Here is a 13,509-nt window from a genome sequence, read left to right on the forward strand (position 1 = left end):
TCGCACATAGGCCGCAATGTGTGTGCATGACACCCGACTGCGATTAAGTCCTGCAAAGTTTTCTGCTCGCTGGCTGTAGGCACGTGATTGGCAGGGAGTGAGCGTGTGGGGTGGGAACCGATCATAACATGGAAGTGGCAAAAAAAATGCAGGGTGTACCGAAATAAATGCTGGTAGTGTCAGGGAAAACACAGGCATGCCAAAGCCTGTTAGGGAAAGGTGTGTGACTGGATGTGCCTGTATTCATTGCAGCCGCCGAGTAATATAAATGTTATTTATCGTAATATTTGTGTTTGTATACTGTGCAGCAGAGGTAGAACTCTAGAGGCAATGGAGTCATCTGCTGCCTGGCTCCTGCTCCCAAGGGGTCACCTCTCCTCCCCCTGTAAGTTTAAATCCGCTATTTAAAAGCCAATGATATTGCTTCTGTGCTGAGTTCTGAAATATATATGTGTTCTCTATCTATCTATATTTCTGTACAGAAATATATATTTTATATAAGGTTATTAAAGGGTTGTGTGTGTGTGTGTGTGTGTGTGTGTGTGTGTATAGGGGGGGGACACCAATATAAATATTGCCTCCGGGCGACTGGGGCGAACTTACGCCACTGCTGTGCAGGATAATTCCTACAGTATGTAACAGCATCAAGAGCAAGGAGGCAGGTGGTGTACAGTATTTTATTCTAAATTCTAACTACCCGCCTCAACATTAGTTTGCTGTGCTCTGTGGGGTTTTTAAATGTGGAGATATTGCTTATAGGAACCAATCAGATGCAACTTACAATAAACATACAACTTCTAGAAGATAATCAGCAGAATCTGATTGGTTGGTATGAGCAATAACTACTTTTGTAATACTGCACTTTAGGATATATGCTTCTATAGCCCTATCTGTCAATCTGCACAGACAGACAGCTTCCAGGTTAAAAAAAAAAAACTAAACAAAGAGAACATTCAGATAACAGTCTTTTTTAATATTTGATACTGAATACATTCATTGAATAAAATACATTTATTATAATATATTTTTTAATTGTGTGGCGTCCCCTGTATCTTATGTAGAGGTGTTACCTCTGCATTTAGACCAATTTTTCAGATTACACAAATACTCTGTTACTAAAAACACATTTTAGCCATTCTTAATTATCAGTACCTCCAGCCATGTAGTACTATTTAATAGTCCCACATATTCAATTACTACTGTTGTTCAATTAGTTGCTATTAATAATATGGTTACCATTTATTAACATGATGCAAGAACTTTACCCATTTTGGTTCTTCAGCTGTGACCTTATGGCAACTAGTAGTACACACAGAAAGCTGTAAATTGCAATCTCTGGTTGAAAAGTCACTGACATTGATTTATCTTGATCCATTAAACAGAACAACACCTTACAAATGATTTGAGATTAACTGTATCTGATACTGCAATCTTCTCAGGTTCACTCTTCAGCTATCACTGTCACCTTGCAAAAAGAGAAAGAACTAGTTACTGTATAATGCATGGATGAAAAGCATGCAGCATCATTCTTCACAATAACATAGGACCAGTGCCTGATTTTCCTGTGGTGCCAGGACGGGGGAGGCACCTTTCAGGTGACAGTTGAAGAATACAATAAAGGCCTAATTTGGGGGGGTAAAGTTCTTAAGGTGACTGCCAGGTGGCTGTGCCAATGTATCTTATTCATGGAACCTTTACTTTATGGCCCTTTTTCAGATCTAATCACAGTACAAATTCTCACAATGGTAAAAACCATGTGCACTGCAGGTGGGGCAGATGAAACATGTGCAGAGAGAGTTAGATTTGTAAGAGAATTACCAAGGAATATCAGCACCCTTTTTTAGGAATATTAGTTTCGTCAATACTAATATGTGTTCTCTGATGTAACAATTAGGGGTCCTCACAGAATAACGGTATCCATGCTGAATGGAGCTTGCCATTTAGAGGAATTTCTGTCCAGGACTTAGGGAATTCTTGCCTTTAGATTATCGTTTTTATATGTAGACAGCAGCCCAAATTTGTGCCCATTCAGAGAAGGTAGAGGTGTAGAGGATTTTTTGTAGGGATCCTTGGGTGCTTGCTCTGGTGCCCACCAATGCGTTTCGCTGATTGGTTTCAGCTTTTTCACCTTGAACCGTTATTCTGTGAGGACCCCTGGACATTTGCTACAGTCGTCCATTGAACGATTCTACAGTGGTGAGATTGCTATAACAGCCCTTATTGTTACATCAGAGGACACATATTAGAATTGAGGAAACTAATATTCCTAAAAGGGTGCTGATACTCCTGGACATTGACCTTTTTAATTCATAAAAATGTTTTATACTTAGTTTCATTTTTTAATATTGTATTGTTTACATTGAATAAATAATTATTTTTATTATACAAACAATCCCACAGTGTTCATAGCGCTGCTTTATTATTATTAGAGTTAGGTTTGTGTCAGTTATTTTGTTTATGTGCAGAGTAAATACTGGCTGCTTTATTTTTACACTGCAATTTAAATTTCAGTTTCAACACACCCCACCCAAATTTAACTCCCTCTGCACATGTTACATCTGCTCCACCTGCAGTGCACATGGTTTTGCCCTTTTTTAGAACAAATTTGTACTGCAATCAGATCTGAATAGGGGCCTATGTACATTGAGCTGCTGGGCGGCCTAAAGCCAAAGTCTCCTTCACATGCTACAAGCATTACATCATACATGCCAGTTGTATAACCTTTGTTACATGAACATACTGTAGGCAGTATGAATGGAGAGTCCGTGAGCGTCCTTTCACATTTAGCAGCATCATAAGGGGAGCTACGTGTGTATTAGCCTAGGGCACCTGGAACCTTTACTAAAGCCCTGTATATAACTAAGTATAGGGCCCAGACTCAGAGCTACCTCTTCTCGCCACCATTACCTAACCACATATCTCTATCTATTCCCCAAACCCAAGTCAGGACCATTCAGTATAAAATAAATCAACAGAAAAAGGTCAGCCCTTATTTTATACTGAATGGACCTGAGGGTGACGTAACAGTGCCGGCTCCTGCTCAGTAACATGAGGCAAATGCTACACTGTAACATTAAGTGCAGAACCTGACTTCTGTCCCGGGTGCCGGACAGTTTCCCAACAGTCGGGATCCCAACAGTCATTACCCCGACGTCAGGATCCCGACTGGCCGGACTCAGACAGCATGGTGAGAGCAACAAAGCCCCCTGTGGGCTCGCCACGCTGCGGGAACGGTGGCTCGCTATGCTCACCACCTATTCTATTCTCCCTCTATGGGGGTCGTGGTCAGGCTGTCAGGACCATATACCACCACCACCACCCCCCCCCCCCCCCCCCATGTAGGAGCCAGTAGTGCATTCAAGGCACTCTCCAGGGGCAGCCAGCACCTCCTGGATCCCCACAGTGACAAAAATGGAGGTTTGGGCCCCAAGGCCACGGCCAACCCACAAGTCCATGCTATGATTATATTGAGACCTCCATGAACAGATGATTTACTGTACATTAAATAGTTTAAAACTGATAAAAAACGTATTTTGTTTAATAATGAACTATTAATTTCTGTGGTCAGGATGCAGGCGCTCAGTATACAGATGGCGTTGGGATATGGGCTTCACAACACCAGAGCTTCGAAAAGATCAGGATATTGATGCCGGTATACCAGGAGCCAGCATCCCGATCAGTATACTGAGCACGTTTGGTTTAGGCACTAGCGGGGAGGTTAGGGGGGAATCCCGTTTAATAATAATAATAATTTATTGTAACTACAACATTAAAAAATGTAAAGTGAAATTCACAAGGAAGAAGAGAAAGAAATACTCACAATTCATATACCAAAGTTCAAACACAAAATAACAGATGGGAAAAAACTGTTCCCATCATACCTAACTAAGATATGTATCTTCAAATGAACAAAATAACAGATGGTTTACAGAAGTATCCTCTCTCATCGTTGCTGCATTCACATTAAACAGCCCTACTAGTCACACCTAGTTGTGAATGCAGTTACTAATACCCCGGAAAAGACTGAAACGTAGCACTTCGTATGCTGATACAAACACAGACACAAACAGAGTATAGGCACACTGCACATCATTTTACTCAACACAGTCTGCTTGTGTGTTTTATTTGCACAGCGATGTGTATAATATGCATTTTTGGGGGTAAGTTGCCTCATGCTGGCCAAGTCGCAAAAAAGCTTTCGGTTCTGATACATAATTATGGAAGCTAGATGAGGAAGGACGCATCTGTATATCCTTCCATTAGAACAATCCTCGGGAACATAAAACGGAATAGGCATACCTTTGTGGAGGTAGTCTCACGGGTCTTCAATCTAAGTTTGTTGACTTGCGATTCAGCAATGTCTGCCCGTTCCTCAGCCTCCTCCAAGTCATGCTGGTACCTACGGCACTTGGAAAATTGGGTGTTTGATTGTTGTTCCTGTTCACAGAATAACAGAAGCAAATCAATATAATTAGAACATGGGAGATATGGGTGATTCTCAGTATATAGCACTGAACCCATGAGCACCTTGCATTTAGATGCTATTTACTAAACATCATCAAAGTAAAATTTTGTATAGTATTCCATCAGGTAAGAAATATTTTCAGTAGTTTATGCAATTACATAAATGGTTACATATCCACATAAAGCCTTGGCCACTTTGCACAAGTAAGCAGATACACAGAGAAATTGTCTTGATACCAGAATTTTCTCTACCGTATTTCTTTATTGTCTACCACACCCCCCTGTAACTATTATCATGACTATTTGTCATTCGAACATATAACAACACTAATGAGTCAGAAAGCCTTCAGATTTTGCTTTGGCTTCTCCCCATTCTATATAATAAAATATTGCTGCTCCATACCTTTAAAGGGGAGAATTTAAGTGTTGTGTGCACTGACGACCACTTTATGGTAACCAACAGAGCAATTCAAGTGTTGCTCCACTCTATCATTTTGATTGGCTGGAAACTAGTGACAAAATACAATGACCACACATCTACTTACCGCCTCCTCAGTCAGCCTCTTGTAGGATTTCACTTTGACTTGAAGTTTGTCAACCAGGTCTTGGAGTCTCAAATTATTCTTCCTGTCTTCCTCAGCCTTTGGTAGGAATGAATTAGTTAATAATGCTCTCCAATGGGAAAGCAGCTTAATTACAACACTATCAACTTCCTGACCTGAAACGTGAGCTCCTTCACACGTCTCTCATATTTCCGGACCCCTTTAACAACATCTGCACTTTTCTTCTGTTCCATATCCAGCTCTGTCTCCAGCTCTCTTACCTGTACAAATCAATGAGTTAAGTTTACAGAAGAAAGAATATTGTCATTCATTAATAGTTGGACAGATATGAACTTGGGACAAATGTAGTGTTCTTTTGTATCAATGTTGTGTCAAGATCCTTCTAGTTAAAAATAAAATTTTCATCAGACACACCTAGATGTGACAGTGACTTGACAGTGGTGCTAGTAACTGCATCTTGTGTCATTGTTACTCACTACTGTATGCTTTCTTAGCTCTCCAAGAGAACAAAGATGATAAATGACATATACTACATTCAGTGGTGACTCAGGCACTTACTCTGGCCTCCAGTTTCTGGAGCTGCTTCTTGCCTCCTTTAAGTGCCAGCTGTTCAGCTTCTTCCAATCGAAGCTGAAGATCCTTCACTGTCTGGTCCATGTTCTTCTTCATCCTCTCTAGGTGAGCGCAGGTATCCTGCTCCTTCTTCAGTTCCTCAGCCATCACCGCTGCCTGCAGATTACAGAACTCAAAGTTGTCCTCATCGTAAATGAATGCAACATTTCCTTTACTCATTATCATGGGATGATCTAAACAATACCTGACAAAAGAGTGAAATGCTTGGAGATACAAGGAGTTGGGTGATGGATTTTATATCACACTCAAATAGAAGACCTATTCTGGTAAGACCACAAGATAAATCAGGCACATCCTCAAATAGGATGTTTAAATCAGTGGTTCCCAAACTGTGTGCCTAGGCACTCTGGGGTGTCTTGGGGCACTTGCAAGGGGGACTTAGGTTGGTGGTCCTCAACCAATTTAAATTACATATGGGCAAAGTGAAGTTCTGGTGGCTGCCCATCACAAAACATATGGACAATTTCAGTTTCGACTGACTTTTATTTCCTGCTAGTGGACGCATGCGAGGGGATGTGTTAGCAACCACACCCTCTCACATCAGACGGGATACGGCGGCGGGGAGGCGGGCGTTCAGGATGGTTTTTCCATGCTCGGTAAGCAGTGATTTTTTTTTCTGCTTATCGAGCCAACATGAATCACCTCCTTTGAGAAAATGATCAGCCAAATGATGAAAATAGCATAAGTCAATCAACAATACTTGTATACCAGTCTACAAAACACTACATGTGATAGCTGTGTTGGATGCATTCATATAACAAAACTTTAAGGGTTGTAAATAAAAATATTTGTAAGAAATATATTTTTCTGAGGACTGTTTATGAACAATGTAATCTGTTCGTTCCGGCATCACGTAGAAAATACTGGATGAATTTTGATCACATTTTCACTATTGTATAGTTTAGTGACCTTGAAAGAAACTGAGGTCTGTAGCACCTTGTGGCATCAGAGAGAGGATCGATAAAGGAAAAAAACAGACTGTTTACATTTGGCGCGTGTTAATTGCGTTAATTGAGTAATGACATGCCCATGAGCGATGCTGCGGGAAAACGCTAGTAAGCATTACAGTAGTTACAATACACAGGATTTCTTTTTTACAAGGAACAAAATTTAAAAAATACCTTTTGGAGACACTTTTTTTGCATATAAGTTAGAAATGAACTTTAATTATTGTAATTATTGTACATTCAAAATAAAGGGCAGCAAGGTATAACCAATATTGGGGGGTATGTACTAAGCCTTGGAGAGTGATGAATTGGAGATAAAGTACCAACCAATCAGCTCTTAACTGCCATGTTGCAGGCAGTGTTTGCAAAAAATATTGTTACTGTAGGAGCTACTGTAATTTATTGGTAGTTTATCAGTCAATTCACAGACATAAGCATTAGGGCAAGACAAGGGATTGGGGCAGGGGAGCATTAATACAAGGAGGGGTCCGAGTGCAGACTCCCTCCTCTCCCTTGTTCCGTAGACTCTGGCATTGTGCTAGAGTCTACTGATTTTCACCGCGATTGCAGTAGCCAGTACGGGACTACAGAGAGGTGTATATGAAAATATGGGTGCAGTGTGTGCTGTGTGAGCCCCTCTGGGCTCAGAGGCCTGTGCACCCATTATAGAAACACCCATGGTTTGGGGGTAGACTTCCACTTACGGTTTCCGGGAGAATCAATTTAATAGAAATGACTGTTCAATACAAATTTGTGTATATTTTTCAACATTCCCCCTGTTTTTCTCCCAAATGCTATTATTCGTAAGCTAGAGAGCTTATTTCATCATTGGTTTGGGGTAATCGTCGCCCTCATCTCAGCATACTCACTTTGACTACAACACGTACTAGCTCAGTCTAGTTGTCTCCCTCATTTTCAGTATTACTAATATGCCTCCCAAATGGTGCATTTAAGACTGTGGCTTAAGGATACTTCTGATCACCCCATTGCAGGTGTTGCTGGTGGGCAGAATCATTATATCAGGTCCCCCTATTAATAGGACAGGCCATTTAATTCTGGAAGCAGGTTTCTAAATTAGTAGGGGTCCCAGACCTAGATCCTGATGTGGCTCTAAATAATACTTCCATACTACCTGAGCTAACAACATTACAACCTCATTTAGCTCGAGTTCCATAGGTATTTGTAATATTGGCCAGTTGGTATGAGAACTTCCCTTTACATTCTTCTGAGAAACTTAAACAGACATACTATTTGCCGTCAATGCATTTATGCCGTGATCTACAGCTCCAAAATCCTTTGCAGTTCCAATTCCCAGATGCGCCATCTATATTGGCTGCTTAAAATATTTCTGTTGTCCCTCTCCTACTTATATTCTTATTTGTCGTCCTTAGGGTTTCCTGGGAGGTGGACATTTCATACAGTATAGATGGTGAAAGTTAGGAAGTGGAATTGTAGTCTCCTAGGCTGTCCTCAGTGTCACTTGGGGGGGGGGGGGGGGGGGAGGCATTCAAGGTTTCATATTGCATTTAGTAGACAGAGAGAACTCGCTCCTGATATTAAAATGAGTATTGTATGAGGTTAAGTGCATTACACAGGTTGGAGCAGGTACATTAGCAGCACACTCTAGTAACAGTTACTGCAAGACATGAAACAGAATGCTCACATCAGTGATGGCTTTCCTTGCTCTCTCGTCTGCATTCTTGGCATCTCTTGTGGTGTCTTCAATCTCACCTTGTAGCTGTGTCACATCACTCTCAAGCTTCTTCTTGGTGTTAATAAGACTTGTGTTCTGCAGAAAAGGTGTTAAACTTTATTAATATGTAACAAAGTAACGAAGAAAGCTCTCCAAGCAAATGTTACACACTATCATCAGAGATAACAAATATTCTGAATAGGGACTGACACAATACCATTGGCAGTTTATTTATCATTCTACTGCAATGTTGCTGAGTTAAATTACAGTGAAATAAATTGACCTGGTCTCACTGGGTTGGGTACCAAATACCAGTAGTTGGAATTCCACTAGTAAGAAGAACGTCAGAGGGATCCGATGACCACAATCATGACACAACCTACAGTAGGAGCAGGTTTCATCTTTGCTCCTTTGCTCCTTTGGCTAGCCATGGCTACTCTATTGTTCTCAGCTGCAATACGTATTGTATTGCAGCTGAGAACAATAGAATAGCCATGGCTAGCCATGGCTAGCCATGACCAAAGGAGCAAAGATGAAACTTGCTCCTACTGTACTAAGTATTTTTACCAAACACCTTCCTCTAACACTAACTCATAACTCAAGCAAGCTAACCCTAATATATCCCTCCCACAGACTAATCCTAACATCCTCTCAGGTACCTTATCTTCCTCCAGCCCTGTAGTCTAACCAGGGCTGGATTATGTCTTCTGGGGGGTCATGTCACTTTAGATGGGGGGCCCTCTGCCTCTTGTCATTACTGGCCACAAACTGCATGGGATAATATTACACTGTGTAAGGGCAGTGTCAACTTACAGTCCATAGAGTGGCTAAAATAGCAGATAAAAGCAAGTGGCAATATTAGCAGCAAAGCCTTGCATGTAGATCATACTGTACATATGTATAATGTCACTGACTAGTTCAAATAGACTAGGAGGCAAGTTCAAATATAAGGACATGTTATAAAGTAAAGGTAGGAACATTGTGCTAAGAGAGTACATGTAAACACCAAAGAATATGGAAAAATGCAGTGGGAGAGTACATACAAATTTGCTGGTATTAGATGTCTTGTGGGATCTAGAATGTACAACAAGCTGATAATCTGAAAGTTCTAATGAGAAAATGCCCATAAGGGGCTCAGGTTAAAGGATCAATGCTGCTGCTGTCCTCCATGGGCCCGCCTGAGAAGCATGTGATGAGCTCCACCAATCAGAGCTCAGCACAAGCCTCTCAGCCTCTGACCTCTTGTGCAAAGTATCATGGGACTTAGTCAACTCCCAGTAATGCACTGCACACTTGTGCACTCAGTGTGCCTCAGCTCCCAATGCTCAGCACCATAATCATTGTCACATTGGCAGATAGGTGAAGCTGCAGCACTATCCCACTCCCATGAACAAAACCTTTAGCTAAAACAAAAAAAAATGTTTTGAATACATGCCAGCCACAGGTACTGACCCCCATGAGCCTCCGGTCCTGAGTCTAATCCTAACCCTCCCCTCCCCTGGCCCTGAGTCTAACCCTAACCCTCCCTCTAGTGCATAACCCTAACTCCAACCCAGGTACTCAAATTCTGGTTGTGTCAGGATTTTGAACATTGTGATTCTGACTTGTTATTTTAACTGCATCCCAACTATTATTATACTAGTAAAGAGACACCAATGTGGCCACTGCTCTACCTAATACTGCCCTATGGTCTGTTCCACCCCAACTTTACCCCATCCTTCTAATTTTTCCACTATTCCATCCTGCCTTCATACTTGCCCACTTCCCATAAGCTAGGATATGTCCCATCCTTTCAGCAGTGGCAGTCATTGGAGGTAAGGTACTGCGCAAGCAAGTATGAGATGGGACAGACCTTCAGATTGTTATATACAGTAGTTTATAATTAATAATGATATTAGACTATATTCCACTAATTTTTTTACTCAAATTGCCAAAACTTTTATTTTTTTAAATCAATATTTTTTTATTAACATTTTGTTTATGCTCACTTAATACTCTCATCAACAATCAATTTGTAACACAGTATGAAAGTATTTTATCTGCTCTACCTGTGAGTGCAGGAGCTGGACACGTTCCATGGCATCCAGAAGCTCTTGTTCTGCCACCTTTCTAGACCTCTCAGTTTGCTCCAGAGCAGATCTCAGCTCTTCAATTTCAGCTGCCATAAGGATTGTTCTACGCTCAACAATGGCAAGCTGCTCTTTCAGGTCTTCTTGTCCACAGAGAGCTTCATCCAGATGGATTTGAGTGTCCTAGCAAGAGGAAGACAATATCTTTGTTACATATCCAGAGGTGGAAATTTTTTTTACCTTTTTTCAAGACACAGCAGGCACAATAGATTATAGTAATTCATTTAATCATTTGTACAGTATTTAGATATTTTTCTGTCACAAAGAAAAGATTGACCTCACAGTATAGTACAAATTGTGCTGATGTTTTGCTCAAGCTAAACAATAGACAATCTGAGCAGCTGCATTAATTCAATGCAGCTTCCAAAACAGTTGTGAAAGTTAATTGCTGAATAGACAGGAAATTCTACAACAATGTAACACTATCAATCGAGCCTTAAATTCCACAGTGACAATGTTAACTTGAAGTTTTAAAAAGTTACAACATTATAAAGTAAAAGAAAACATGATGAAATATAAAAACAATGGGAATAATATTCTTCTCATGAAAGGTTTCCAGTGTGTTCAACAATGGTACACATTTAACAAATACCAGGGCTGTGCAACTAATTTTCTGTTGTGCTAATGAGATACTCTGATCATATATTAAATATATGATTTACCTTAAGTTGGCCTTGGGCATTCCTTAATTGTTTTTGAGTGTCATTAGCAATGCGGTTTGCATGACTGAGCTGTATCTCCATTTCATTCAGGTCACCTTCCATCTTCTTCCTAATTCTGACAGCTTCATTCCGGCTCCTTATCTCAGTGTCAAGTGCTGTCTGCATAGTCTCTATTGTCCTCTGGTAATTCCTCTTCAGCTGGTCAATCTCCTCATCTTTCTCTGCTACCTTCCGTTCAATATCAGCCTTCACTTGGGTCAATTCAAGCTGGATGTGAAGGATCCTTGTCTCCTCATGCTCAAGAGTAGCCTATTTAAGTAAATGAGGATAAGTAGTATACAGTATATGTAATGGGATTTAGCAAGATTATGTATGCTTTTCAATGATATAATTGACATTTAAGTTCAATAATAAACCACAAAAGCTGGCACACACACATTGTTCATGATTTGCACAAGTGCCCAAATTTCTCCATAAAATGCACACCCATTGCCTGCCCATACAATTGCCCTTGGAAAGTTGATCCTGAATTTGTTGATCCTGCTGAAAATGAACATGGTGTAAAGCAGGGATGAGGAACTGTTGGCCCTCCAGCTGTTGTTGAACTATACATGCCAGCATGCCCTGCATGGCCACATAAGAAAACTGTAACAAGGCATGCTGGAATGTGTAGTTCCACAAGAGCTGGAGGGCCGAAGGTTCCCCATCTCTGGCGTAAAGTGTAAAAAGGATACTTTAAGGGCCAGCCTGGAATTGCTGTGCTAAAACTTATCAACACAACCGGCAACTAGTACTGCGCTATCTGCTTGCTAGGGTCTGCTCTTTTTATTACACATTTCAGAATAATTTTTGGGATAGTCTAGACCAGGCATTCCCAACCACGGTCCTCAAGGCACACCAACAGTGCAGGTTTTAGTTATATCCAGGCTTGAGCACAAATCACTTAATTAGTATCTTAGGGATTCTGATTAAAACATCTGTGCTGAAGCCTGGATATCACTAAAATCTGCACTGTTGGTGTGCCTTGAGGACCGTGGTTGGGAATGCCTGCTCTAGACCTCTAAAACAATTCATACCATACTGACAAGGGAACAGAGTAATAGTTGCCATTATAATTTGAAGACAATACCTCTGCCTCTTCAAGAGAAGCTTGCATTTCACTCTTTTCCATCTCAACCATTTTCTTAGCTTTCTCCAACTCGTGAATGGTCTTAGTGCTTGAAGCCACTTGATCTGTCAGGTCTGTGATCTCCTCTAAATAATATAAATAAGTTGTGTTGATGAAATGTTAATGCTTATGCATTTGAATTCCACCAAACAATTTTTGTAACAACAGATTATTATTCACAGATATGGTAATTAATGCTATATCGCCGGAAAGCCAATTAAAACAGTACATTTTGGAGGATCTCCACAAAATCTAAACAATCTCAAGCTGGAACACAGAGGGATATCTGCCATGGCCCTCCATTTGCAACCACAGAAGATGCCCCAAGTGATTATTTTGGGGGGCTGCTAAACTGTTAGATGTCATTTTGCTTTGATGCATTTGTTGGGACCAGTTAGGAAACTCTAACCTGACTTCTCAACAACACACAGTGCTGCTGTGTGAGAGATCTTACACTGATCTTTCCCAGCATGTCCAGCGGCCACCGGTGTCTCTATGCATGCAGCGGGGGGAATAACAAGTCCAGACAGCGGGGGTGATTGCAAATGGCAGCACTTATCAGGGGATGCGGTCGTTTGGTCTACAGCATGATGCTTGACAGTCATTAGGTCAACACCATTAGGTCGACATGGGAGAAGTTGACATGGGTCTAGGTCGACATGTGGAAATGTCGACATGGTTCTAGGTCAAAAGGTCATTAGTTCGACAGGTCATTAGTTCGACAGTGTCTAGGTCGACAGTCAAAAGGTCGACTTGGGGTTTTTCCCTGTTTTTTGAGCCAACATGTGCTGGCAGGCGGTACTTCATGCCCTACCATCCACTCGGGCGTGGTGGGAGAATAAAATAGTGTGCTGAGCGCAGCAAGGCACCATGCCCGACGCATTGCGAGTGAAGCGAGGGGATATGGTGCACTTTAAACTGTGTCCAAGTCGACTGTGTTGACATTCAATTTAAAAAAAACAGTGAAAACTCCACGTTGACTGTCGACCTAGACATTGTCGAACTAACGATCTGTCGAACTAACGACCTGTCGAACTAACGGCCTTTTGACCTTTACTTATGTCGACCTAGACCCATGTCGACCGTTTCCCATGTTGACTTAATGGTGTCGACCTAACGACTGTCGACCATAATGCTGTAGACCAAATGATCCCAACCCCTTATCAGAAGATCTGCCCTTATTTTAGTACATATGCGATGCGCATTAGCCACTGGTTGGAACATCCCACCCTGTCTTGTAAATTATTCAA

The 13,509-nt window shown here is 41.2% G+C and overlaps 1 protein-coding gene across 1 annotated transcript in view; it reads right to left on the reverse strand.

Annotated features, from left to right (window-relative positions):
* Positions 1-952: 952 nt before the first annotated feature.
* The window catches only part of LOC146009679 (myosin-3-like), a 55,294-nt gene continuing 42,737 nt past the window's right edge, over positions 953-13,509 (reverse strand). Inside the window, exons 32-40 of the mRNA XM_083150136.1 lie at positions 12,221-12,345; positions 11,092-11,400; positions 10,349-10,552; positions 8,271-8,396; positions 5,586-5,756; positions 5,183-5,287; positions 5,010-5,105; positions 4,300-4,437; positions 953-1,465 (exon numbers count right to left, since the gene is read on the reverse strand). Of these exons, the coding sequence (XP_083006262.1) occupies positions 1,442-1,465; positions 4,300-4,437; positions 5,010-5,105; positions 5,183-5,287; positions 5,586-5,756; positions 8,271-8,396; positions 10,349-10,552; positions 11,092-11,400; positions 12,221-12,345 (1,298 nt within the window). The 3' untranslated portion in view covers positions 953-1,441. The remainder of the gene's footprint in view (positions 1,466-4,299; positions 4,438-5,009; positions 5,106-5,182; positions 5,288-5,585; positions 5,757-8,270; positions 8,397-10,348; positions 10,553-11,091; positions 11,401-12,220; positions 12,346-13,509) is intronic.

Source organism: Crinia signifera, chromosome 6, assembly GCF_055691185.1.
Source record: "Crinia signifera chromosome 6, ASM5569118v1, whole genome shotgun sequence".
Taxonomy (NCBI): Eukaryota; Metazoa; Chordata; class Amphibia; order Anura; family Myobatrachidae; genus Crinia; species Crinia signifera.